We start from the raw sequence: 25,625 nt of genomic DNA on the forward strand, positions 1-25,625 counted from the left end.
GTGGAAGGAAAGAGAGCAAAGCTGGAAGGAAGGCGGGAATGAGAGTCGGAAATAGAAGTGGGATCCACAAATTGGCAGGTCCCTTCTACCTTTAAGACCAATTCCGTGTAGGGGACTCAGACCCCTTTGCACCTCTGCTTGCTTCTCCCTGCCTCACGACTGCGTAACCAGCCTCAGTGCCAGGGCGGGTGCTCAAGAACCACAGACTTTCCTTTTTTCTTTTTAAATAACCTTACGTGGAATACTTACATTTATTCTGAAGGAAAAAATGAGAGACAAGCATCTTGAAAAACATATCCTTGCAATACATCAAGCATCCTTTTAAAATTAATTATTTTGGCAGAATTACCAAGCAGACAGAATTTACACAAACTTAATAGTTGTAAAATATTGAAATGAATGTGTCTCACTGGGAATTCTTCATAAGACAGTGGTTAAAATTAAGCCAAAAATATCTTTCAAAATAAAATATCAAGAACCAGAGGCTTTTGAGTACAGTAAGGATCTCAAGAAGTCATTCGCCATTCCCCAAACAGACCCTGAGTGTCCGTGGCAGGTTAGGTCAGGGACCGGCATTACAAAAAAGAAATTAGCGTTTCTACGCTCTAAGACTACGGAAAACAGAACACAAAAATCAGTATCTGTAGGACTAGGACGGGATAAGCGACGTAAGAGGCACAAATGCTGTAAGGTGCTTGAAAAAAAAAATCATGTTTTCTTGGTCTGAGAGGAACAGCTGTGTTTCCCCCAAGACAGAAGATATCCTGAAACAGTCACAGAATACGAGACTGCCAAATTCCTCCCACCCATCCACGTTTGGGCGGCGCGCCTTTCAGGGCTCCGCGCGTGCTCGTGCTCTGGTACTCTGGGGACGTCACCCGGCCAAGGCCACGACACGGTCACCAAAAGAGGGCGCGCGGCGGGGCCCGCCCACGGAAGTCCCTCCTCCCACTTCCGGCTTCGGGGAATGGGCGGGGCTGGAGGCAGCTTCCGGAGGCGAAGCCTTTTTGCTCCTGCACGTGTATCCGCCGCGGGATTTGTAGGTTATCTTTACTGCTGGTGAGCTTGTTTGTCCGCGATTCCCTACAGGCCTAAGGATGAAGGCGGTAAGTGTGTCCCGCGGCTCAGGTCCCTCTGAGTGACAGAGTCATTGCCTGGTGTAGCCTTTTGGCCGTCTTTCGCTCTTGTGAAAGGGTCGGTGGCCTAGACTCAGGACTCGCTCCGGGCTCTCAGCTGTCAGCTTCCCGGCTCTTAGACCGAATTTATCCTCGGTCGCCCTTTGTGTGAGCGCACGGCTATGGGGGGCCACAATGAGACAAGCACGGAGTTTTGCATTCGTAGTATGTCACACTTCGAAACCGTCATTCTACCGGTGAGAAACTGGGTTCTGTCACTGATGAGTTTATGACATGAGTCATGGTACCGGAGATGAATTCGTTCCTATCCCCCCACCCACGCTAAAGGTTCAGGGAATGGGGAATCAAACGATTTGCTTGGGGTCTCACAGATTACAGTTTTGGAATTTGCATTTCTGAATGAGAGGGCAACAGCAAGAAAGCTAGAATCGAAAGACCAGAATCTAGTTTTGTTCTTCTTGGCTTAGTAATGTGAGGGTAACAGCAGTCACTGCTCAGCTAGGTAAGTGTGGGCACCCTTTGTAAACGGTTAAGCATTAGTTGTCATTGTTAAAGACAGTCAGCATTTTGCTGATTGTGCCAAACTACAGGTGTTGACTAGCCCTGAATAACCTTTTTTGAATCTTAGAATCCTTTGAGTAGTTCTGGATTCTGGTTACAGAATGATCTCAGGTTGAATACTGATGCTCTGGTGCCATTCTGTAGGACTAATACCGTAGTTTGGTTTCACCTTTTAAATGCAAGACCCACAGTGGTGAGACCTTAAAATTATGGAACTGGTCTGATGAAATTTATTATCAATTCTCTTTAACCTGATTTTTAAAATAAAATAAATTCCTGCGTATGCAAGCTACTTCTTTTGTTGTTTTCTAGAGAAGAAATAAAAAACAGGTCCCAAGCTTTCGGAAGTTGCTAAAAACAAGTAAAGTCAAACTTGAAAACAAGCTAAAAAATAAGCAATTTAAACAACAAAGCACTCTCAAGAAGTATCGAAAAGAACAGAGGAAACTAAGGCAAGCTGTAAAAGATGCTGTTTCTAAGAAACCCATGCCATTGGAAGATCCAAAGGAAAAACGACCAGGTAATTGTAAAAGCATTCACATGGTCAAGCTTCCATTGATTTGTTCTAACATGTTCTTCAGGGAAGTAACTTCGTTTTCTAGTAATCACTCTTTTCCTTGTCAAAACTTACTAAGAATAGGTTAGAATAGTAGTCCCTTATGTTTTATCACAGTCAGTATGAGAAAACATTCCAAGATCATATTCACTGTGAGAAAGAGCCTGTGCTTTTGTCTGGAAAGCAGATCCAAAGATACTATACTTGGGAAAACAAACTCTGAGTAGCCCTGTAAATAAATCTTGGGCAGTATGCCAGAGCTGCCACATTTTTATTCACTGGCAATTGTCTAAGGTAAGATCATTGCTTTTCTCTGGTGAATTCTTCACAGTGTTGCACTAAGGTACATTTAGTGTTCTAAACTCTGGCTTTCTTTTTACTTGGAAACTTGGAGTGAAATTGAACTGTACTTTTCAGGATTGTTCTTTTGTGAAACTATCCAAGAACTCCAAGTACTCAAAACAGGTAAGGAATGATACCATTTTGTGTCAGGCCAATTCTACAACAACATTACTGGTATTTTTAGGGTATTCATAATTGACTACATTTAATTATTAAATAACTTTATTGTCTTCTCATGTCCATTTCATTCTCTTAGGCCTGGCTTTTCAGTTTGATCCTCTGGCAGCCTATTCCTCTTTTGATTTTGTTATTTACTAGCAGTGTGGTCTTCTTGGTCAACGTCATTTAATCTCCAGGTGCTTCATCTGTAGAAAGTAGGTTAGATGCTTTCCAAGATATCTTCCAACTGCATTTTAATAGCATTTAAAAAGCATAATGTGTTAGTGTATTAGTTAGGGTTCTCTAGAGAAACAGAATCAACAGGGAACACTAGCCGATATAAAATTTATAAACGTGTCTCACATGACCGTGGGAACGCAGAGTTCAAAATCTGTAGGGCACACTGTGAAGCCAGTGATTCTGATGGAGGGTCTGTAGGAACTCCACAGGAGAGGCTCGCCAACCGAAGCAGGAAGAAAAGCCTGTCTCTTCTGAATCCTCTTTAAAAGGCTTTCTGTGATTAAATTAAGCATCACTCATTGTAGAAGACTCCCCTTTGGCTGATTACATATGGAATCAGCTGTGGATGCAGCTGACATGATCATGATTTAATTCTATGAAATGTCCTCATCCCAGCATACAAACCAGCACTTGCCCAACCAGACAAACAGGTACCACCACTTGGCCAAGTTGACACATGAACCTGAACATGACAGTTAGCAATTAGTTATTAAAAATAATAGCAAAAGATTTCTTTATTCTTATGTGTTGGGCATGTAAGTGAAGTCTACTAGCAGTTGAACATAAGAGTATAAACTTCAAGTGTGAGATCTGGGTGGGAAGGAATAGTTTTATAAATACTCAGCCTCTTGAAGCTTTATAATTGAAGCTTTATAATTGGGTAAAATCACCAAAGACTTGGGTAGCATGAGAATAAGAGGCCTAGGACAGAATTTTAAAGAACGCCTATATGTAGGAAGCAGGTAGAGAAAGAAAAAACTATAGAATGGCTTAGAGGAGGAGCCAAGAGTTAAGAAGAAAACCAGAAGTGTACAGTATCTTAGAAATCAGAAGTGTTTCAAGAAAGAAGAAAGCTCTTTATGCTCTAATATGAAAGTCTCCAAAATGAATTATTAATTTAAAAGAAAACAAGGTGTAGGTATAGCATGTGTTAAAGTTTTCACCCATTTGAAATTATAGGCCCTCACATGCTTTTACCTATTTGAATAAAAAGAAAAAAGGTTAATTATGCTCATATGCTTATGTAAACTACCTCAGGAAGGATTAAAAGAGAAAGATACTTTCCTTTGATCCAATGATCCTATTGCTAGAAACTCATCCAAAGCTATTTGGAAAAGTTTGCCAAGAAAATATGTTCACCCAAGCATGTTCATTGCCACACTGCTAATGAGAGCAAATAAAAGAAAAAGAAAATGATCAAAACGCCCATCAACAAGGAAATGTTAAATGATATAAATGTTGTGCACATATTATGGAATACTATGCAGCTGCTAAAACTTAGCTAGAGCTGTATGCTGTCTATGTGATCTATGTAGGAAATGATACAATTGATTATCATTGCCTCCTACTTTCTTCACTTAAGTTTTCTAAATTCTTTTAGTGGTTGGCTATTATTTTCTCATATGGAAGTACTGTGATTTATTTAGCCAGCAATACAGTGCATTTTAAATTTTGTTACGATACTGACAGGTTACCTGCTGGAAAAATTACTTGGTCATCCTAAAATATTAATATAGAGAAGTTAATAGATTGGAGAAATTGAGGATACTGCAGAGAGAGGGCTTAAATGTTAGAAGAGGGTCCCTAAAAAGGCAAGAGTTTTGGGGATCTATAGTACAGGAGGGGAGACACTTTTTCTGATGTTATGAGAGGGAAAAAGGAGAGGATGGATATAGATGCTGTTGAATTCAGTGTGAGAAGTTGAAGGAGTTTCTAATTTATTGCTTCTCTTTTCTCAGTGAAGGAGGTGATGTAGGTAATGGGGTTAGAAATGTGATGATAAAAAGATTTGAGAAAGCTGACTGATGAAACAAACCAACTGTTGATCAGTTTTTCTTTTTTATTTCTTCTGCTGGAGTGATGCAAGTGTTAAAAAAAAATGACCATGGTGATGAATACAGAACTGTGATGATGTAAGCCATTGATTATATACCATGTATGGAATGTGTGTATGTCAAGAATGTTTGTTTGTCAAGTTTTTACAATAAGAAAATAGTAAAAAAAAAAAAAAAGAGTTGCAGAGAGTGATAAAAGCAAGAGAGAGAAAGGGAGCAGAGAGAGAGAAATTAGAGTGATAGAGAGTTGGAGTTTTATTAGATTTGACTGCCTGAAATGTAGAAGGGAAAATGGTTGAGGATATTGGCAAGAGAGTGATTGAAGTGGTAGACCATGCAGTCTAAAACAGAACAAGCACACAGGGGTAGAGAGAGAGAAAGTGAAGTGGTCAAAGGATCGAAAATCTGTATATTTGTTCAAGAACTGCAGTGGAAATAACTGAGTGAGAGTTGGAAGAACAGAAGGTTGTGATCAGGTTGGGGTATGCGTCAAGATTTAGGATATGGCCCTTGGAGAGGGTGGCTAAAGTGGATTGGAAGTGAGTCATTGAAGATGAGAAGGAGCTAAAGGGCGATGTCATTGATAATGCCCTGAAAGCATCTCAAAAGGTGTGGAAACTTTTTTTTTTAATAGTGACGGTAACATGGGAGTGCTCGTGGCATTTAGATTGCCAGGTTCAGGGATGCTAATGTCGTCTCAGCTCAGGATGCCCCAGTACAACAAAGAAGACAACCCAGAATTTCAGTAGAGCTAGAATATTAGAAAAACTATACCTAGTCCTGTTAACAGACACAGAGTGCAGAGGTTTTTACATCTGTAATGCTTGTTTCTGATTTTTTGGGGGGATGGGGAACAGGTAAAAGGATTGAGAGGGAAGAGGAAGAACAAGAGGAAGCCCTTCCTTTAGATATGATGGATGAAGATGACTTACAGTTAATGAAGGAATTAGGACAAAGAGCATCTTTTCTAACAAGAGATCTTTCTTCTAGGTAATAATTCATTTAGGTTGTAATCATTTATGTCATTTTAATGTTAAAGACTTGGTTCTCTGAAGCATCTTAAAGCATATCCCAGATAAGACCTCTAAATACCCCATTGGGCCGTTCTCACAGAGACGGGCTCCCCAGCAGCTTAGGATTCCCTCCTATAACATGCCCCACTCTTTCCTGTGTCTTTACATACACTCCTCCTTCTCCCTACATGGGTTTGATTCCCTCATTTCTCCACCTGAGGAACTCTTATTTCCTTCAAAGCATCCTAAATGTTATCTTCTCTGTGAAATCTTCCTAACTTCCCCTCTGGTGTGCTCTCACAGCTCTTTGTACCTACATCATCTGTGTATTTATAAAATATATTTATAAAGCAATATGTAATTCATATTTATATGTAATAATGTTATGATGTTATTTTACACTTAATTAAAATATTATATAAGTAGAAAGAAAAACCAAGTTTCTAAATTTTATTTAGATGGTTAGTCCAAGATATACAGCCCTGAGCATAATATTTACAAAAGGCATATTCTGTTACTCAGTTTACTTCTTTTGAGTCTGAATAGCTAAGCATAAAGAATGGGGAAAGTTTTGAGGTATTGGCAAAACAGTTGTCCTGAGTTATTTATGTCCATGATTGTACTTGATCCTTGTTATGCTTTAATAAAAATATTATTCCCATTCATAGAGAAGATACTAAGGCTTCCCCACATTCACAGGATGTGGATCTGGAATTTTAACTTCGAGGTCCATGCTATGCTTCAAAGGGTTATGGGAAAATAAAATAGCATGATGTCACCCTTGATTTTATGGGATATGTTTCAAAAAAGGTCTACTGCAACTTTCATCTTTATTTTGCCTCTAAACAGAAAACTAAATGAAGGCATTGTTAGAGTCTTTGTAGTGTATCTGTATGATTCATTCATTCAGTTAATATTTGAATGCCTCTTTTGTACCGGGCACATAAGAGGCAAATAAGACCTAGCAGATCTAGGTGCTATTATCTGTATACCTATTGAAGGTTTGGCTAGTGGTTTATTTTCTGTACTTTTAAAATAATAGGTCTCTAGGTTGCTTTTAAAAATGCTAAAACTAAAAATTCAATCTTTTTTTCTGCAGTGAGCCTGTGCATGCCAAGAAACGAAAGCATGAGAGCATTATAGATAAATATGAAAAAATACCAAGAACTATGCAAGCTGCACCAGAGAAAGAACTGATTCACTTGCTTCCTATCAAAGATAAAAGTGGTATAATCCCACAGACCAGGGAGAAGCCAGGTGAATCTAATCAGCTGATATATTAGTTAAAATTTCAGTTCCTTACTAATACACCATTTTTTTTTCATTCATAATTTACTTTAGACTTTCCCCATTTCACAAAATGGGGAAAGCTGTATTTTAGTCACATTTCAAGCAAGTCTGGTGATTTTAGATGGAAAAACAGATAATTATCTTAGTTGTCTATGGCACTTTGTGCCTTTATTAGCTCCCCCCCTTTCATTTAACTTTTCTTGTGAAATGAACTAACAGAAAAGTCCAGAAATCAAAGATCTGAAGTTACATGGTTTAACAAAGCATATTTCCATAAAACTACCATCCAGGCAAGAAACAAGTAATGCCTGCTCCCAAAAACTTTCTTTGTGCCTCCCTCAATTACTAGTTGTTCCTTACCCATAGAAGTAAGCATTACCCTGAGTTTTATATTACTAATCTCTTCCCTGCTTTTCTGTATAGTTTTACCATTTAATTGTATTTTCACACTTTTAATACACATAATTTCTGTATAGTTATTGACAATAGCAAAGATGAAGAAGATCAAGAAGAAGAGATGGATCAAGAGGAAGGTAATCGAATACATCTTTATAGTTACTGAATTCTTAATTGAGAATTATGTGTAATAATGAATGTGAATTAACTTTAGATGAAATCTAGAAAGTGCTTTTTTTTTTTTTTTGAGCACTGGTCATTTCAAGGTCATTTTGAACATTTTTCTACAGTTGGGAGCCTTACCTAAGAATTTGGAGTTTTGCTGCATTATTTTATGAAAAATTGTACACAATTATATTTTTAAGGTTTAGGCATGCATGAAGAGTCTTATTAATTGTTATTGTTCTGAATTCTTTTTATTTGTAAGAGAAGGATCTATCTAAATAATTATCTATTAACCTTTTAACCTTAAATTACAAAAACAGTTCTGTGGTATGCATTTTGTTTTTTTCTTAAAGCAATTGTACTTTGCATGTGTTTGTACTGAATGTGATTTTCTGATATCTAGAAAAGATATAGCAGAGTTAAACTGAAAACACATTTTATTGTATGGAACTTAAAAGGTTTGGGATTTGTGACAGAACAAGCTGGTTAATTTTACTTTGACCTAAATTGATTTATATTTATGGTGTAAATGAGATTGTAAGTTAACTGTTTTCAGTCATTCATCATAACCTCATTGCAAATTATGGTTGTGCTTATTAAAGCTAGTCCTCTATAAATTAAGATAGTCATGTTTTGTGTAGTTCAAATTACTGTACAGGTGACTCTTTCCTCCTGATAGGAGGCCAGTTTGGTCTGGGAAGATCTGGCTGGGGTCTATAATATCTAAGTAGACCCTCCTAAGTGTGTGTGGGGGAAAGGCACCACACAAGCAGGGCAAGAAACAAGAAAACAAGAACTGTGAAATTCTCCTCTGTTAAACAAAACTTAAGCTAAAGGTCCAGATAAAACTGAACAGAATGTCAAAGAACAGAGAGACAACAAATTCATCCAGCAAGAAAACCCTAGATAAAAGAAGTGAAAGCAATCTCCAGAATTAATTAAGGTAATTAAATGCCTAGGTGCCAGCAAAAAATAACAAATCACACTAGGAAAATTGAAGATATGGCCCTTGAAGTCAAAAGAACAGACCAACAATTCAAATGACATAGAGGAGCTGAAACAATTCAGAATGTACGAACAGACATGGAAAACCTCATCAAAAACCAAAACCAAACCAAATTGCTGTACAGATTTGAGAGCAAAAAATAATGTTCTGTGCTTAAAAAAAAAACCAAACTAAACTAAATCACATGGTCTTTTCCCTTCATTCATCTAAATTATTTCAGGATCATTAACATAGGGGTTAAGAATTTCAGCTATAGAGTCAGATTGCCGGGATTTCAATCCCATTTCTTTCAGGTATATGAACTTGGGCAAGTTATCTACTTTCTGTTTGCCTCAGTTTCCTTGTCTACAAAGTACGGCTAATAAGAGTACCTGCCTTAAATGATTGTTGAAAGGATGACATAGTAATAAATGTAAAGGTCGTGGCCCGTGGAAATGTTCAATAAATGCTAGCTATTTATTAGTATAATGAAATTATTTTATAGATTAAGGTTTTCAGATACTTATAAACAAAGAACTGTTTAGGAAGGAAAATCTAATCTGTTTTAGATATCATTGAAGATCCCATTCGAGAGCTGACTATAGAAGAACATTTAATTGAGAGGAAGAAGAAACTGCAGGAGAAGAAAATGCATATTGCTGCCTTGGCATCTGCCATATTATCAGATCCAGAGAGTAATGTAGGTAGTATTAATTTCATGAGTCTCTTCATACGAGTTAAGGGGTAATTGTTTAATATTTTAAGACTCATTAACTACAAATGCAAACGAAAGGGAAAAGCATTAATAAAACAAAATAGTTGAGTAAGAATAAGAGTGGGCAGAACCTTAGCCTAATCCTACAACTGAATTTAATTTCTTCTTTAATCTTAAAAAAGTTACTTGAACTGTCTAGGTACTGTTTTCCTCATTTCTAAATAAAGATATTAGACTTAATGTTATTAGACTTATAAAGTGTTATAAGTCAATGAAAATTAATTGTATTAGGGTGGAGGAACCTGTTTGCAAATTTGCTTGACTGATCTTTAGGAGATTCAGTCTTGGCTCTGGTAAGTGTGTGAATTCCACTTGTGCCAGATATGGTGCTGTTGTCTTTTGTTCATAATTGTTTTACCATGATTTCTCTAGTGTTACAAGTTAATCTTTTATAACAGATTAAAAAATTGAAAGAATTACGTTCCATGCTGATGGAACAGGATCCTGATGTGGCTGTTACTGTTCGAAAGCTGGTGATAGTTTCTCTAATGGAGTTATTTAAAGACATCACTCCTTCATATAAAATCCGGCCCCTAACAGAAGCAGAAAAATCTACCAAGGTAATGCCTGATACTATTCTACAAAATAAACCAAAAATTTGGAGACCTGGGGAGGGGGGAATAGTAGGATATTTTGTTTTATTATTAGTAGTATTTTATAGCACCAGGTATATACTAGTCACATTTTGTGGTAAGTTTTGGATTTTTTTTTTAAATAATTGATTTATTTGGTCTTTTCAGACTCGCAAAGAAACCCAAAAGTTAAGAGAATTTGAAGAAGGTCTGGTTAGTCAATACAAATTTTATTTGGAAAATCTGGAGCAAATGGTTAAAGGTATTCAACATATTATCCTTCTTTTAAAAGTATGTATGTAAGGAGCAGTAGAGTCAGACTGAGTTCAGATCCTGGCTCCTCCACTTATTCCATATGTGGTGGGCAAGTTACCTTCTATGTGCCTCAGTTTTCCAATCGAAAATGGGATTAGTAATAGGAATGTGTGATAAGTAAATGAGTTTATAGATATAAAGGGCTCAGACCTGCCTGGCATGCAATAGGCAGTATATTATACCAGCTATTGATATTTGTATTATTGTGGCTGCAGTCCTTTAGCTAGTAAGTAGTTACATGTTTGTTAAATAATGGTTGGAATTTGTATTTGATGGGTTGCTAGGGGAGAAAGATGACTTGGAATGGATAAAATGAGTCCCATCAAAATGGGCTTAATGTGTCAATGATCAAATCCTTAAGGTAACACTTTTTCTTTCTTCAAAAAAAGGAAGAGTATAGGGAAAATTTGGCTTGAATGAGGAAGAGACTCAATTGCTTAGGCCAGGTGATTTCACTTGACCCAGTTGTTCTCTGTTACTCAGTCCTGGGCCTTAGGATCACCCACATGCTATCTCATCTGGAACAAGACTGCTGAATCTGTACGTTCTATAAGGGCAGGAAGCCAGCAGGGTGTAGAGGGGATGAAGAGGGAGGCATGGTTGTTGCTTTTATGCTCTGGTCTCCCAGCTGAAACCTGCTTATCACCATTGGTTCTCCAAGCAATAGGACCTGGGAGCTTTGTGACAGCACTGTCTAATAGACATATAACATGAGCCACATATGCCACTTTAAAGAAATGTAGCCATGCTGTTTTAGAAAAAAGTAAAAAGCAATGAAATTAGTTTTAACGGTGTCCTTTATGTATATCCAAATTATTGTTTAAGATGTAACCAATTTTAAAAATGATTGAGATGTTTTTCATTACTTTTTGGTTCTAAGTTAAAAATCTGATGTGTATTTTATATTTACAGAATATTTCAATTTAGATTAGCCACATTTCAAGTGCTCAGGTGGCCACATGTGGTTAGTAGTTTCCATATTTGATAGCCCAGGTATAGACCTTTTCCATGCTGACTGAACCATTATGAAGTCTTGTCAGCTTCAGAAAGTAGAGGCTGTGGTTGTTAATTGTTGTGAAAAGAATTTGAGGAAAAATCATATATATGAGAAGCAAGTTTAAAGTAAAGGCATTATCATCCATACTGTCTTTCTCATCTTTGGTTGTGTATGATATAGAGGGAAATGAGGAGAGTTATGTTGAACCTACTTTAGAAAGACCAGCATATTTTCATGTTTCAAATGCCATATTACAGTAGCATTAAACTACTGTAATTTCTAGAGAAGAGGACTGTGAATCTTCAGATATTTTGAAGGAGAATTTAAATCTCTTTGAGACCTCCTAGATAATGGCAGAGATACCACATTGATAATCAACAGGAAGACAGGAGAAAAGATGTTTTAGAGTCTTCAGAGTTTTGTAACTAGAAAGAGATTGAGGTCCAGAGAGGTTGGAACTTGCTCATATGGAACCAATTATTGGGTGACTAGGATTTGAACTCAGGCATCTTGACTCAATCAATGTCTGATGTTTTGGGGAGAGTCATGGTGGAATGATTTTAAGATACCCAGCTCCCCACTTGCTTTTTTTTCTCCCCGGAGGGACCCTTTTCATCTAATGACATATCCTTAAAGTATATGGAAAGCCAAGATTCAAGGGCGAGTGATGGTAGAACAATGTTAAATATTAAGGTTTGTACTTCTTTTTTAAGTTTAGTCCCAACTCAGATTTAAGAATTAGCATTGTGTGTTGTTTTCATCATACTGCTTGCATGTTATTATAAAAGAAAACTAATTAGTTTGTGTTTTGTTCAAGGAGTAAAGTAGGTAACTATAGTTTTCTTTTGATTAGACTGGAAACAGAGGAAGCTGAAGAAGAGTAACGTAGTTTCCTTAAAGGCGTATAAAGGACTGGCAGAAGTGGCTGTGAAGAGCCTGTGTGAGCTGTTGGTGGCATTACCTCATTTTAACTTTCACAACAACATCATTGTTTTGATTGTCCCTCTCATGAATGATATGTCAAAATTGGTGGGTCGTACCAAATGACTGTTGCCCTTCATTAACAGAATAATTATAGACCATATGATTATTTTTTTCTCTCAAAATTCTTTTGGGGTTATTTCTGGTAAAATGGGATCACTTAGTTAAACACTATTTTTTTAAGATTATTTGTATACCACCTTAGTGCAGTGGTTCTCAGCAGGAGATTATTTAACACCCCGGGGAACATTAGGCAATAGCTGGAGACATTTTTGATCATTGCAGTTGGAGGTGGGGTGTGGGTACTGGTGGCATCTAGTGGGTAGAAGCCAGAGATACTGCTAAACATCCTACAATATACAGGACAGACCCAAACAAAAAATTATGCTGCCTCAAATAAAAAATTATTCTCTCCAAATGTCAGTAGTGCCAAGGTTGAGAAACACTGATTTGGTGTAATATTTTGTTTTATAGATATCTGAAATGTGTTGTGAGGCAGTGAAGAAGCTCTTTAAACAAGATAGATTAGGCCAAGCTTCTCTTGGTGTAATTAAAGTAATTTCTGGTTTTGTGAAGGGCAGAAATTATGAAGTGAGGCCTGAGGTAAGCCTTCCTTTTCTCACTTTGCATTTTATTTGTTTTCACATTACAAAGTTCATTTTCAATTGCTAGAAGGAATTTATTCTTTATAAAAGTATATGAAGTAAAAAGTTAAATTACTCAATTCTTCAGATGTAATCACTGTTAATAGCTTGGAATGTATCTTTCTGGATGTTTTCCAATGCAAGTATAGATGTATATGCTTACTTATAGTTTAAAATAAAATGGGCTTATACTATGAAAACTGTTCTGGAGCTATTTTCATTTAAATTGTGGACTTATATATAGGGCTACCGCATTCTTAATATTCTTAATATTACCCCATTTTTAGTATCTTATTTACCTTGAAAAGAACATGAAGATCAGTACTGTTAATTTCAGGACCAAAGCTTGCTTAGTAAATTAAAACTGGTTTAGAAATATCTCATTTAGGCTCTCCTCCCATACTGCTCCAAACTTTTGCTTACCCATCCTTCATAGTCCTATCCATCATAATTATGCCAAGGAATGTGTTCTGTATTATATTTATTAGGCTGCAAACAGTGTTTTGTTTAGTTTGCAAATACTAGCGTCCTTTCATGGACACAAATTACTGCATCTGTTTAGCAAAAAGACAATACAACCTTGTGGAAAATGTGATAAAAGACTTTTTGTATAAACGAGTACAATAACATTGTTAAAAGCTTTTTGAGGACATAAAAATATTAAGCCACATTTTGTGTTTTTTTTTTCAATTTGAGATGTTGAAGACATTCTTGTGCCTAAGAATCAAGGAAATAGAAGTGAAAAAGGACACGGAGGACATTAATAAGCCAAAAAAGTTTATGACTTTCAAGGAAAAGAGAAAAACTCTGTCAAGAATGCAGAGAAAGGTTTGATTTATTTCTTTTCTCATTTCATTTAAAATTCTGTTTTGTCCATCTGAGAGTATATCATGGCATAGAAGCAGATAAAATCATAGTTAAATCATAAATATTAAATTTTTAAAATGTTACATTTAGAGAATTTTATTTTGCCCAGCTACTGCAAAGAAATTTTTCTTAATAAATTTGAACTGATAATTCATTGACAAAGAGCAACAGGTGAAAAGATTTTCTTCCCCTGCTGCCTTTTATCCTTTGGCTTTTCAAATCACTTCATTTTGATACGCAGATTCCTTCCTTAAAAGAACAGTATTCCTATGAACTTGTTGGCACAGTGGGTTTCTTTTAATTGAATTGGTTTCTCTATTGGTTTGCATTTTAAACCTATGTTAATCCTATCCTTTGTTTATTTATCATGGGACTTTGGGATACATTTCTTTGAGAGAATGGGGCTAATAATAGTATCTATCTGTCAGGGTGTTGTACAGTTTAAATGAAGTGATGATGTATGTAAAGCACTTAGTAGGGCGCTTAACACTGGCTTTGCTCTACAAACAGCTGTTACCACCACTACCATCACACATCACCATTATTTTTTTCTTCTCAAAACATTTCTAAATAGTTTATTAGTGTTATCATTGCTTATAAAAATCAAACAAATTTCCAGGAATAGCCCTCTTTAAATAAGTTTAATACATTTTGAAATCATGACAGAACTATCAGAATATACTTAATACACACAAATGAAGGTAATTTTAATTATTTATATCATATATCTCCTAATATAAGATGGTTACCCCTGTTAGAAACTGTAGATACATAGCTCTGGTAGGGAACAAAGAAGAGCTTAACAAGAACCTGCCGGTTCCTTAACATCTTCCTATAATGGAAGGAAACTCGATTGCTCAGTCAGTCCCCTATGGCTCAGGCAGGTTGGTAACCATTAGCTGCTGCTCTTCCATCACAAGGAAGTGGGAAAAAATGGACATTTTATTGAATTTCTATGTAGCTTTTCGTTTTATGCATTGTGTATAAATACTATCGGGAAGTATTGTTGATGACTGGCTTCATGTTATAGCTGAAACTGTTTCTGGGTTCAGTGTGTCTTTCCTTTTCTTTTTTTTTTTTTTTTTTTTTAAAGGAAAGACAGAGAGAAGGAAGGAAGGATAGAAGGAAGGAAGGAAGGAAGAAAGGGAAACATCTTTAAACATTTTCCTGTTTTATTGTATTCTGTTTCTCCGTTTTTGTTACATGGGCTGGGGCCGGGAATCGAACCGAGGTCCTCCGGCATAGCAGGCAAGCACTTTGCCCGCTGAGCCACCGCGGCCCCCCCTCCTTTTCTTTTTGCAAGTTTTAAATTTAAATTACAGAGAACTACAGAGAATAATGTAGCACAAAACCCATGTAACTACTATTTAGAATAAGCAAACATTAACAAATTTACTTCAGCTTTTTTTTTCTTTGGAAAAGATCTCATTCTTCTCAGGCTTCTTCCCAGGAGATAATCACTGTCATAAAGGTGGTTTGTGTATACTTCTTATCCATGTTTTTCTACATTGCTTATATTTGTATTCATATAGATGGTATTGTTGTATGTGCTTATAATATTTAAATATTATGCCTTTCTGAAGCTTGCTTTTTTTACTCAATAATGCATACTCGTACAGCCTTTACTTTCTGTTTTTCTGTTTTCAGTGGAAGAAAGCAGAAGAGAAACTGGAACGAGAGCTTCGGGAGGCAGAAGCTTCAGAGAGTACAGAGAAAAAACTTAAACTGGTAGGCAGTTTCACATTCTGCTGTTCTTTTTAAATGCTTTTAAAACAGTGATTTAAGTGATTTTAACTAGAGATTTATTGTTTCAATTTGTGGATGTGGACAATGCTTGTTTTATGAAGTAACAGGATATTTCTTCATTCTGTAAGTGTCAAAGATTGAGTTGGGTGGGGAGAAGAGGAAAGGGATAAAAAGCTTGAGTTTTGAAATTCACGGTTGTGGTAACCTAGGAGAAAGTATTCTGGTTATATTAAAGTCATTTTGTGTGTTTCTTCTGCCAGCACACAGAGACTCTGAATATTGTGTTTGTAACCTACTTCCGAATATTGAAGAAGGCCCAGAGGTCACCTCTCCTGCCCGCAGTTCTAGAAGGTCTTGCCAAGTAAGGGCTGTGTAGGTTGAAATCTTTTAGATTCTTTCTAAATGGATAAGACTGAAGTAACCATGAATTTTTTTTTATTAATTTTTAAATTAAAAAAAATATATAACGAACAAATGCAAACATTCTTAACTTTTGATCATTCCATTCTACATATATAATCAGTAATTCACAATATCATCACATAGTTGCATATTCATTATCATGATCATTTCTTAGAACATTTGCATCAATTCAGAAAAAGAAATAAAAAGAAAACAGAAAAAAATTCATACATACCATACCCCTTACCCTTCCCTTTCATTGATCACTAGCATTTCGATCTAAATTTATTTTAACATTCGAGTAACCATGAATTTTAAACAGGATTCATTAGTGTTGACCCAGTGTCCTTACCAGTTCTCATTTCATTCTTATTTTTACCTGCATCTACTTGAAACTTCATAACACTGTGCTTACGTGATTTTATCATCTCAAACCTTTTTTTTTTTTTTTTAATCTCCTTCACTTAACTCCTTCCTCATGTTAACTAAATTCTGGGTAAGGTTCCTGTCTTCATTTTGGTTCTTTTTTACACTATACTTGTTCATCTACTGTCACAGTTTGAGTGACTGATACAGATAACTCTTAAATCTATTCTAGCTCTGCCATATTATTTCTCTAGTCACAGGTAATCTGTTCCTGCTGAGATAGAACTGTTTGTGTGTTCTGTCAATACTAAAGCACTTGGTGGGGGATGGGAGCTAGGGTAATGGATATTATGCTAGCTTTCTACAAATATTCCTGTAGAACAGTGCATTCAAGAACAATGTAATATGAACCACATCATAATTTTTAAATTTGCTGCTAGCCACATTAAAACAGTGAAAAAGAAATTAGGTAAAATTAATTTAATTACTATTAAATATATTAATTTAATTTATTTTTGAACTTGATTTATCTAAAATATTTTGACATACAATCAGTATAAAAAATAAATAATGAATATTTTACATTCTTTTTCATAAGGTGTCTTTGAAAGCTGATGTATATTTTACACTGATAGTATATCTCAGTTTGGACTAGCCACATTTCATGTGCCTGATAGCCAAATATGGCTAGTGGTGACTGTGTTAGACGCCCCAGCTGTAGAAGAAGCAGCTAATATAATCTGTATTTCCACAGAGAGTAAAAATAGGACTAATAGCTGAAGATATGAAAAGGCAAGTTTCTGGTCAAAGTAAGAAATAACTTTTTAATAACTAAAGCCATTTACACTGGGATGCATTTCCTTAGTAGGTAATATAGTCCTTGTCATTGAAAATACTTAAAGAGTGGCTGTGTGCTTAGCCAGGTCAGAAAAGGGATTGTTCCTACACTGGGTAGGACCTTGTGTTTACTTTTTATTTTTAAGTCAAGAACTTGTTTTATTTGAAAATAAACATCTAAGGTCCCCCATCCCTATAACCCTATAAAACTTCTGAATGTGGAATCTTCATGCTGTTTGCTTTTTTAATGACCAGTTTCTTTATTTTAAAAATCCCTTTTTAATAATTCATGCTCATTAAAACATTCTAATAATATAAAAGTATTTGAAACGAAAAGCTCTAAGTCCTCCCCTCCCATGTATGTATGTAGCTCTGTCTACTTGACAACACAAATGACATCACACTGTGTTGTTTGGTGACTTGTTCTTTTTGATAAGTAGTTAACCTGGGTGTCTTTCCGTGTTGCACATACAGATCCACTCTATTTTTTTTTAAAGCTCATAATTTTCCATTTTATGGATATATAATACTTTATTTGGCCAGTTTCTTATACTGCACTGAAAATACTTGTACATATATCTTCATGCAGTTGTGTGCAGAAATTGCCGTGTCAGAGGGTATTTCAATTAAAATTTAAATATTGATAAATTTTGCCCATCTGCTTCCCCCAAAGGTTATACCAATACACAGGGAATGTGTCACTTATAAGGCCATTTTTTATTCTAAGATTTATCGAGTGTTAGAAATTCTTAACCTCTTAACTAGAGTTAGCTACACTTTTATGTACTTCAGTACCTAATATTTTATAGTGTACAGAGTGTTCTCATGTTTAGTAGCTCATGTGATTCTTTCTCTTTAACCTTATCAGATAGTTTTATTTTTAGAAATAGAGACCCGGGACAGTCAAGTGACTAACAAGATCCCATAGGTAATTAATAGCAGAGGCTGAACTGGGCACCAAGTCCAGGTTTGGTATCATTATGTTTTCTCTTTTTAAAGCTATTCTAAGGTCTATATCCTTATGAAGAGCAGTCTTTTCTCCATTCTCTGTTCTTGCTACCCTTTTTGCTGAAAGCTAATGTTGCTCCTCCTTTATGACTTAGAGCAGTGCTCAACATCTAATAAACTTTCCTTTATGGTTGTTGGCTTATAGCAATTTCTTTCTCAAGGCAAAGAAAAGCTGAAGTACTTTTGAAATATCTTTAGTCTGTTTAGTGCTTTATATGTTTGTGCTGAGTACAGTATCCACCCTTGAATGAATTGTCAAGAAGGCCAATCTGAATGAAAAAAATCAATAAACATCATCACTTTCATCATTGCTAATATTTTGAAATAAGGAACATTAAAAAGCAGTTTTAAAGTCAAGCTTAATTTTTAGTTGCTTTATTTCCTTACATGTTAACTAAATCTTGTTTGATTCTAGATTTGCTCACCTTATAAATGTGGAATTTTTTGATGATTTATTAATAGTTCTACATACTCTCATTGAGTCTGGTGTAAGTAACTCTATTAATGAATTATTTTTTAAAGATATAAATGGTAATTACCATCCTTAATATACTGCCTCTCCCCACTTTTTTTTAAAGGACTTAAGCTACCGAGAAAATCTTCACTGTGTTCAGACTGCCTTCCATATTCTTTCTGGCCAGGGTAAGATATTTTCTTAGTTAGATTTTATTTGCTATACCTTTGGAGGCTATAATGTGTCTAATTGGTGTTTATTGTAATTTCACAGGTGATGTACTGAATATCGACCCAATGAAATTCTATACACATCTCTACAAAACACTGTTCAACTTACATGCAGGTATGTTTGCTTAGATAATGCATCCTTAATAAATAGTTGCTTTTTAAAAATATGTTGTGTCCAGAGTTATAGTCAATGACAAATATGAAATAGGAACTTGTACTTAAAATGTTGGCCCACCAGTATAACCCATTGCATCTCCTTAGGAGTATCACATAACTTCATTATTTAGGGAAGTGATTTGGGACAAATAGGCTAATTCATCTTGAGTTTTCCTGGAGTTCATTAAAGTTGGATAATGAAAAAGTAATGAGAAGAACATCTTTCAAGGATATACCTACTGTTTTAGGTGCTACCAATGAAGGTGTTGAGATCGTTCTCCAGTGCCTTGATGTCATGCTAACTAAGCGCAGGAAGCAAGTTTCTCAGCAGCGTGCTTTTGCCTTCATCAAGCGCCTTTCCACCCTTGCTCTTCACGTTCTTCCAAATTCAAGCATTGGCATTTTAGCAACTAACAGAATGTTGATGCATGTAAGTAGTGATACAAATGAAGAGAACTAAGTTCTTATAGTGCAGTGGATTTTTTGTTTGATACCATGTCTTTTTCCCTGTCCACATCATCATTTTAATTATGAAAATAATTCACACTGTAACAAGATCAGGTGATAAAAGAAGTACATAAAATTATAAAAGGAAAGCATTCAACCCTTACTGACACTCCCCAGAAGTAGCTACTTTTACTATTCTGTGGGTGTCCTGCCAATAGATATTTTTATGTATATATACATACATGCAAACAACACAACTTTTTTTTTTCTTTAATGGAAGGGGATTATGCTATACATTATTGTTGTGCAACATTTTTTTTTAACTTAACACTTAAACAGTGGTAGTCATATTTCTGTGACAATACAGATATGATTACTTTATTCTCTTTAAAGACCATGTAAGGCGTATTTTGTTATTTATTTAACAAACATTTATATAGGTTGTGTGCTTGCCACTGTTATGAATGCTTTACAAAAATTAACTCAATTTTCATAACAGCTCTGAGAGATGGTTACTAGTATTGTCCCCGTTTTACAGATGGGGAAGCTGAAGTCCCCAGAGGATAAGTAACTTGCCTCAAATGACCAGCTAGTAAGTGACAGAAGTGAGAGGCAAATTCAGACACCCCAGTTTTTATGCATCTCTGCATTTCTCTGTTGGACATATAGGTTGTTTCTTCGTTTTGCTATTACAAATGATGCTGTTGTGAATATCCTTACTCATACATTTAGCTAATGTAAGTATTTCTATAGCAAAAACTCCTAAGAGTGGGATTGCTAGGTAAAAATAATATTCTGTTTTCCTTTGCAAGGTAAAATAAATTCTTTTAAAAGCAAGTCAAGATCAAATACTTTTTTCAGTTTTTCTTATGATAGAAGCCTAAATTGTTTTTATTAAAATTAAGTGTGAAGTACTTATGCATATAGCGCTTATATAACTATAAAATCAAATTAAATTTAAATAAAAATAAAAGTATATAAGAAATGACATTCTTTATATTAACAATATTAATATACTGAATCCTTTTTGTGTGACTTGTTTTCAGACTTTCCCCAAAACAGATCTCTTGCTTGACAATGAATCTCAGGGCAGTGGAGTTTTCCTCCCTGAGCTGGATGAACCCGAGTACTGTAACGCACAGAACACTGCTCTGTGGGAATTGCATGCACTGCGGGTAAGAGTGGTCCTATCTTTTTCGTGAGCACTTTTTTTTTCAGTCTTCTCCCAAATAGTTATTTTTGGTGGTTAACTTATTATATTTTGTTCTGGTTCTACTTTTCCTAGAATTTCTGTCTTAATCTGCTACATTTTACTTTGCTCTCATTCTTTAGGATTTTCATGTACATTTTCTAAGGAAGCAGAAAAATGACAGATTAGTGGCATGAGGTTGTGAAGATTTATTGAAATCTTTCTTTAGCACTATTTACAATAGAGCAAGATTTGTTTTCAGTTGTATTAGGTCCTATCTAAGGAGAGTTAGATAGGCTTAGTTTTAAGGTGGTTTCAGCTATGTTGTGACCCTACAGAGAGGGCAGCATTACACTGAGATTAGTAGAAAATGTAAGTATGAGGAATATGAGGAAGTGTTTGTGAGTTAACTTTTTTTTTCCACTCTGAAAGAGAATTGCTTTTTGATTTTCCTTTTCATACAATGAAAACAAGACCTAAGCTATGTCACTAGTAACTTGGTCATCAAATAGATTTGTATGGTAATCCCATGAACAAAGATGGTATATAATTTTCTTTCTGCTATGTAGATATTCTTATGACTCACATATACGGTTTTTTAATTAAAGAAAATCATGGCTGTAGCTAGTGTTCTGTAAAGTACTGACCTGTGCAAAATGAGGCTGTTCTGTTTTCTCTTCAGAGACATTACCATCCTGTAGTGCAGAGAATTGCAGCTCATCTGATTGCTGGAGCACCTTCTGAAGGCTCTCATGCTCTTAAACCAGAGTTAAGCCGAAGGTAAAGTTTGGCATTCCTTGCCTTGTTATAAAACTGTGAAATTCTGCTCAGAGTAGTTTACTGTGAGAAGTAGTTTTACAGTTTTTTTGAAATGTAAACTGCTAGTTGGGAATCTAGATTTGGTCTCATTTCATACTCCTAAATTGTTCTAAAGAGAAAATATGCTGGCTGTGATTTTGTTCATTTATTTTGGGTGATTGATTAAAAATTTTGTTTTATTATGAAAAATCTCAAACATACAAAAAAAGTACAAAGAATAGTATAATGAATCCTCTTATGCCTTTCACCCAGGTTCATTAACTATTAAGATATTGCCATACTTGTTTTATTAATTTTTCTTAATGTAAAGATCTATGAGTCTAACCAAAGGAAATGAATGGTCCTGCTAGGGCAAGAAAGAAAAATAGGAGAGGGAGAGAGAGAGAGAGAGAGAGAGAGCTGCTTTGGGACACTGACAAATGGGCAGCTGTCTCAGAAGGGCAGCAGTCTCTCTCCTTGACCCTTACACCCATCTCTGTGCATTGTCTCAAGACCTACTAGAAGCTTGAATGTGTATTTCGAGCATCTGGCTTATAGTCTCCAGATGGAAAAAGGGTCCTCCTTAACCGAAGAAGTTTCTTTTTCCCCAACTTTTTATTTTGAGAAAATGTTCAAATATAGAAAAATTGAAAAAAAAATAGCAATTTTCTTCCACAAAATAATGAAATACTTCATTTATACAGAAAAGGAGAGAAAATGGAATAAAAGACACCAGTGTACCCACCATTCAGAAACATTTTGCTGTCTGCAGCACATCTTTCTCCTTTGTAACCCACTGGCCTATTTAATTCAAGAGTCACAGACAAGTGCCTTGTGGGCCAGTGGACTGATTTTTTGACTTTTATAGGGGTCAAAAATGAATTGTCTTTTGCTATCTTTTAAAAATAGACTTGACCTCAAAATCACATTACCATCTTCTCTGAAACATTGAGAAATTTGAGAACAATGGGATTATATTTTGATCTGACAATAGTCCGCCACTGTCCTCTCTAAATAGTATGAACTTTGCAGTCTTCCAGAAACTCTTCCAGAAACTCTTTTTGGGAAGGCTAGAGATAAACTTTTTGCCTCATTAAACAATAAAATGACCATTTACCTTTGTCCTTCTCTCCTATTTCCCACCTGTGTCCCCATTCTCATTTTAAAAGGGGTAAAGGGGACAAAAAATTCTTGTCACTTTTCTTTTTTATGATTTTTTTCTGGTATGCTTAAGACATCGGAGGTCTTGAACACTTATCCCTTTTATGACAGAAGTTTCCTTTTATTGAGGTAGAAGAGGAGTAATCCCAGAAGTGTGAAAAAAGAGACAGAATGGAGTGCTCCATTGGCCATGCCCTTGCCTTATCTCCTTTGGAATATGTGAATTGAACCCAAATCATTATATCCTTACATGCAATGGGTGTGGCCTTGTCTTCTGGCTGGAATGTTGCCTCCTTGCTTTTAATCAAGGCTTGCAGCTGAAGGGTTGACCTTTGACCAAAGTCCATGGAAGATAACCCCAGGCTTTGCTCCTCTGGTTTCCATGACTAAGTTAGACTTAATTACATATAAGTCACAGGACTGTTGTTAAATAGGGATTTGATCACATTGAGCTTGAAGTCTTCTGTTCAGCTTTCATTCTATGTGGCAGACTTATTTTTTTTCTTTCTCTTTTTTTTTCTTCATCTGTGTGCCAGACTTACATTTTTAAATGTATACCAGACCTCTCTGAGGTAGCTTTAGTTGGATAATACTGACATTACATGGGAATTGAGGATTGATTTTAGGTGAGTGAATTGGTTGGTTGGTTTCAAAAGCAGGATTATATTATACCTTAATATATGTGTTTAAGATAATGGGTCATTCTCTGGGTAGTCTGTAAATATTTTCAAGTTATATAGATATGGTGGCATCTTTATATTTTTATATTTGTGATTCTAGAACTGCTCTTGAACTTTTTGAAACCTACAGTATGGCAGCAATGACTTTCAATCCTCCTGTTGAATCTTTGAACTCCAAAAGGAAAGTATGTGATGCTTTTATTTTTCTTAAAGAAGAAATAAAAACTAATGTCTCTTAACAATTCTAACTCCAGCTTTCTTAATTGTTTTATAGGTAGATTTTTGTCATATTTAAGAGTTGGTAGGCTAGATCTCTGGGATTCACATTTTATAGAGACAGTCATGAGACTGATTCAATATAGGATTTGTCTGAGATCAAGCATCTGTCATTATGTTTCACCTGTTGCTATCAGCTGCCACCATTTTAAAGTTTGCCCATAACTATGGCATATGTAACTTTTAACCCGTGTTTCTAATATTTTCCAGGATAAAGTCTTACAAGGGGATTCATTTTTGAATGAAGATTTAAATCAACTAATCAAAAGACATTGCAAGAAAGTTGCTACTCAGTTGCCTCTAGATTTTGCCAGATATTTCAAAACATCACTGCAGTAGAAGAATGGAGTCCATGGATTTTTCTTACATATTTGTGTGTCTGTGCAGATACATATAAAGATATGTCAACTTGAAGTTTTTCTTCCTATACTAAACAGACTTCCTAGGTACTGTTAATAGAGGAGAGTTACCCTTTGCATAGCATGGGATACAGCTTCAATTCTGAAAATGCCTTTCCATTAAGAAAGGAGAATCAAAGCCCTTTTTTTCTCAAATATTTGGAAATTTCTTTCCTAATGATACTGTCTTTTAAAAACCTATGTATAAACTAAGTTTGCGGGTTTCAAAGTATTATGGACCCCAGAAAAGCCATGTTTTAATCCTTATCCTATCTTGTGGGAGCAGCTGCTTCTTTTAATCTCAATTCAATACTGTAGGTTGGAAGCTTTTGATTAGATTATCTCCACAGTGATGTGCTGCGCCCGATTGTGGGTGTGGCCTTTTGATTAGATGGAGATGTGACTCCATCCATTTCAGGCTCTTGATTAGTTTACTGGACTCTTTAAAAAGGGAAACATTTTCAAGAAACCTCAAACAATGGAGCTTCAAACAGAAACTTCAGAGCAGAGCTGACACAGATGGCGACACTTAGAGAACAGAGATACAGATGATTGGAGATGCTTGGAGCCCAACAGATGTTGCCATGAGATGTTAAGCAAGACAGAACATGGAGAGAGCCAAGGAAAGCCAAGAGATGAAGGCTGGCCCTGGAGAAGCAAAGTGAGGAACCCCCACAGAGGCTGAAAGCAGTGGAGCCCAGGAGCAAGGGACCAGCACATGCAACCCCATGACTTCCTAGCTGCCTAAACTGGGAATGCCTGATTCATTGGCCTTCCTTGAATTAAGTATCTTTCTCTGGATGCCTTAGTTTGGACATTTTTGTAAGTTTGGAACCGTAAAGTTGTAACTTATTAAATTTCCCTTTTTAAAAGGTGCTCCAGTTCTGGTATATCTCATTCCAGCAGCTTGCAAACTAACACACTAAATTATGTATATATATTTTACTTTGGAGCTGAATCTTATTGAAATGCCCTTGGGTTAAAATCAGGGCATAGACCACAGGAAAATCAAGACTGAATGCTTTTTACCATTCAGCTATTCTTTGTAATCAAGTCTTTTACAACATTATAGCTGGTAGTGAGAAACATTTTAAACTTGAGTGAATATATTTTTATGAAGATTTTGGAGAAAAGAGAAACTAGCTTGAAGTTGGATGCCAAGTTAATTGGTTCTTGCTGGATGAAATATCTCATGAAGTAACCTAGTTTGGACCTTTTTTTTTTGAAGAACAAGTGTTCATTATGGCTACTTTCAAAGAAAGTCTGAATGTGAGTCTCGTCTCTTTGAGAGACATCTTCCGACATGTTCTGGAGGGTGATGGGGAAGAATCACTCCAGGGCAGAAAAACAAAGTCCATGATGTTCACATTCCATTTTAAGGAGAAAGGATACCCAGTGAGGGGCTTTTGTTTCTTTTCTTTTTTTTTTGGTACTGATAAAGTGCCTATTATTATGAATATAATTATCAAGGAGCATTTTTATATAAAAGCTGTCCCCATATTCTAGGAATGGCCTATGAATTAACTGTTTTGATAACTTGGTTATAAATATTCTTATTGTAAAGAAGTTGAATAAAACAGCTGTTTTCTCTGCTTCCTATTTTTAAGAAATGAGAACTTTTTAGTAGATCTCTTATTACTTTAGAGCT

The 25,625-nt window shown here is 35.7% G+C and overlaps 1 protein-coding gene across 3 annotated transcripts; it reads left to right on the forward strand.

The window, feature by feature from the left end:
* The first annotated feature begins 975 nt into the window (after nucleotides 1-975).
* On the forward strand, nucleotides 976-25,625 carry NOC3L (NOC3 like DNA replication regulator). Of its 3 annotated transcripts, XM_077125398.1 has the most exons (21): nucleotides 976-1,106; nucleotides 2,010-2,217; nucleotides 5,687-5,819; nucleotides 6,942-7,099; nucleotides 7,609-7,665; nucleotides 9,248-9,378; nucleotides 9,852-10,013; nucleotides 10,194-10,287; nucleotides 12,191-12,366; nucleotides 12,793-12,921; nucleotides 13,659-13,790; nucleotides 15,477-15,557; nucleotides 15,836-15,936; nucleotides 18,604-18,676; nucleotides 18,767-18,830; nucleotides 18,916-18,987; nucleotides 19,277-19,458; nucleotides 20,522-20,650; nucleotides 21,347-21,444; nucleotides 23,404-23,488; nucleotides 23,790-25,618. In XM_077125398.1, exons 1-21 carry the CDS (start codon nucleotides 1,098-1,100, stop codon nucleotides 23,916-23,918), a joined length of 2,403 nt encoding a protein of 800 aa, XP_076981513.1. In that variant the 5' UTR covers nucleotides 976-1,097; the 3' UTR covers nucleotides 23,919-25,618. The 3 variants fall into 3 exon arrangements, with proteins under 3 accessions (XP_076981513.1, XP_076981514.1, XP_076981515.1); XM_077125399.1 differs by lacking the exons at nucleotides 23,404-23,488; nucleotides 23,790-25,618 and adding an exon at nucleotides 22,757-23,371; XM_077125400.1 differs by lacking the exons at nucleotides 976-1,106; nucleotides 5,687-5,819 and having other exon boundaries at nucleotides 2,115-2,217; nucleotides 23,790-25,625.

This window comes from Tamandua tetradactyla, chromosome 13 (assembly GCF_023851605.1).
Source record: "Tamandua tetradactyla isolate mTamTet1 chromosome 13, mTamTet1.pri, whole genome shotgun sequence".
NCBI classification, from domain to species: domain Eukaryota; kingdom Metazoa; phylum Chordata; class Mammalia; order Pilosa; family Myrmecophagidae; genus Tamandua; species Tamandua tetradactyla.

Coding starts and splice junctions, on each gene's coding strand:
- NOC3L (XM_077125398.1), top strand. Junction 5,820..6,941: donor ACAAGAGATCTTTCTTCTAG/GTAATAATTCAT, acceptor TTTTTTCTGCAG/TGAGCCTGTGCATGCCAAGA. Junction 23,489..23,789: donor CTTTGAACTCCAAAAGGAAA/GTATGTGATGCT, acceptor AATATTTTCCAG/GATAAAGTCTTACAAGGGGA.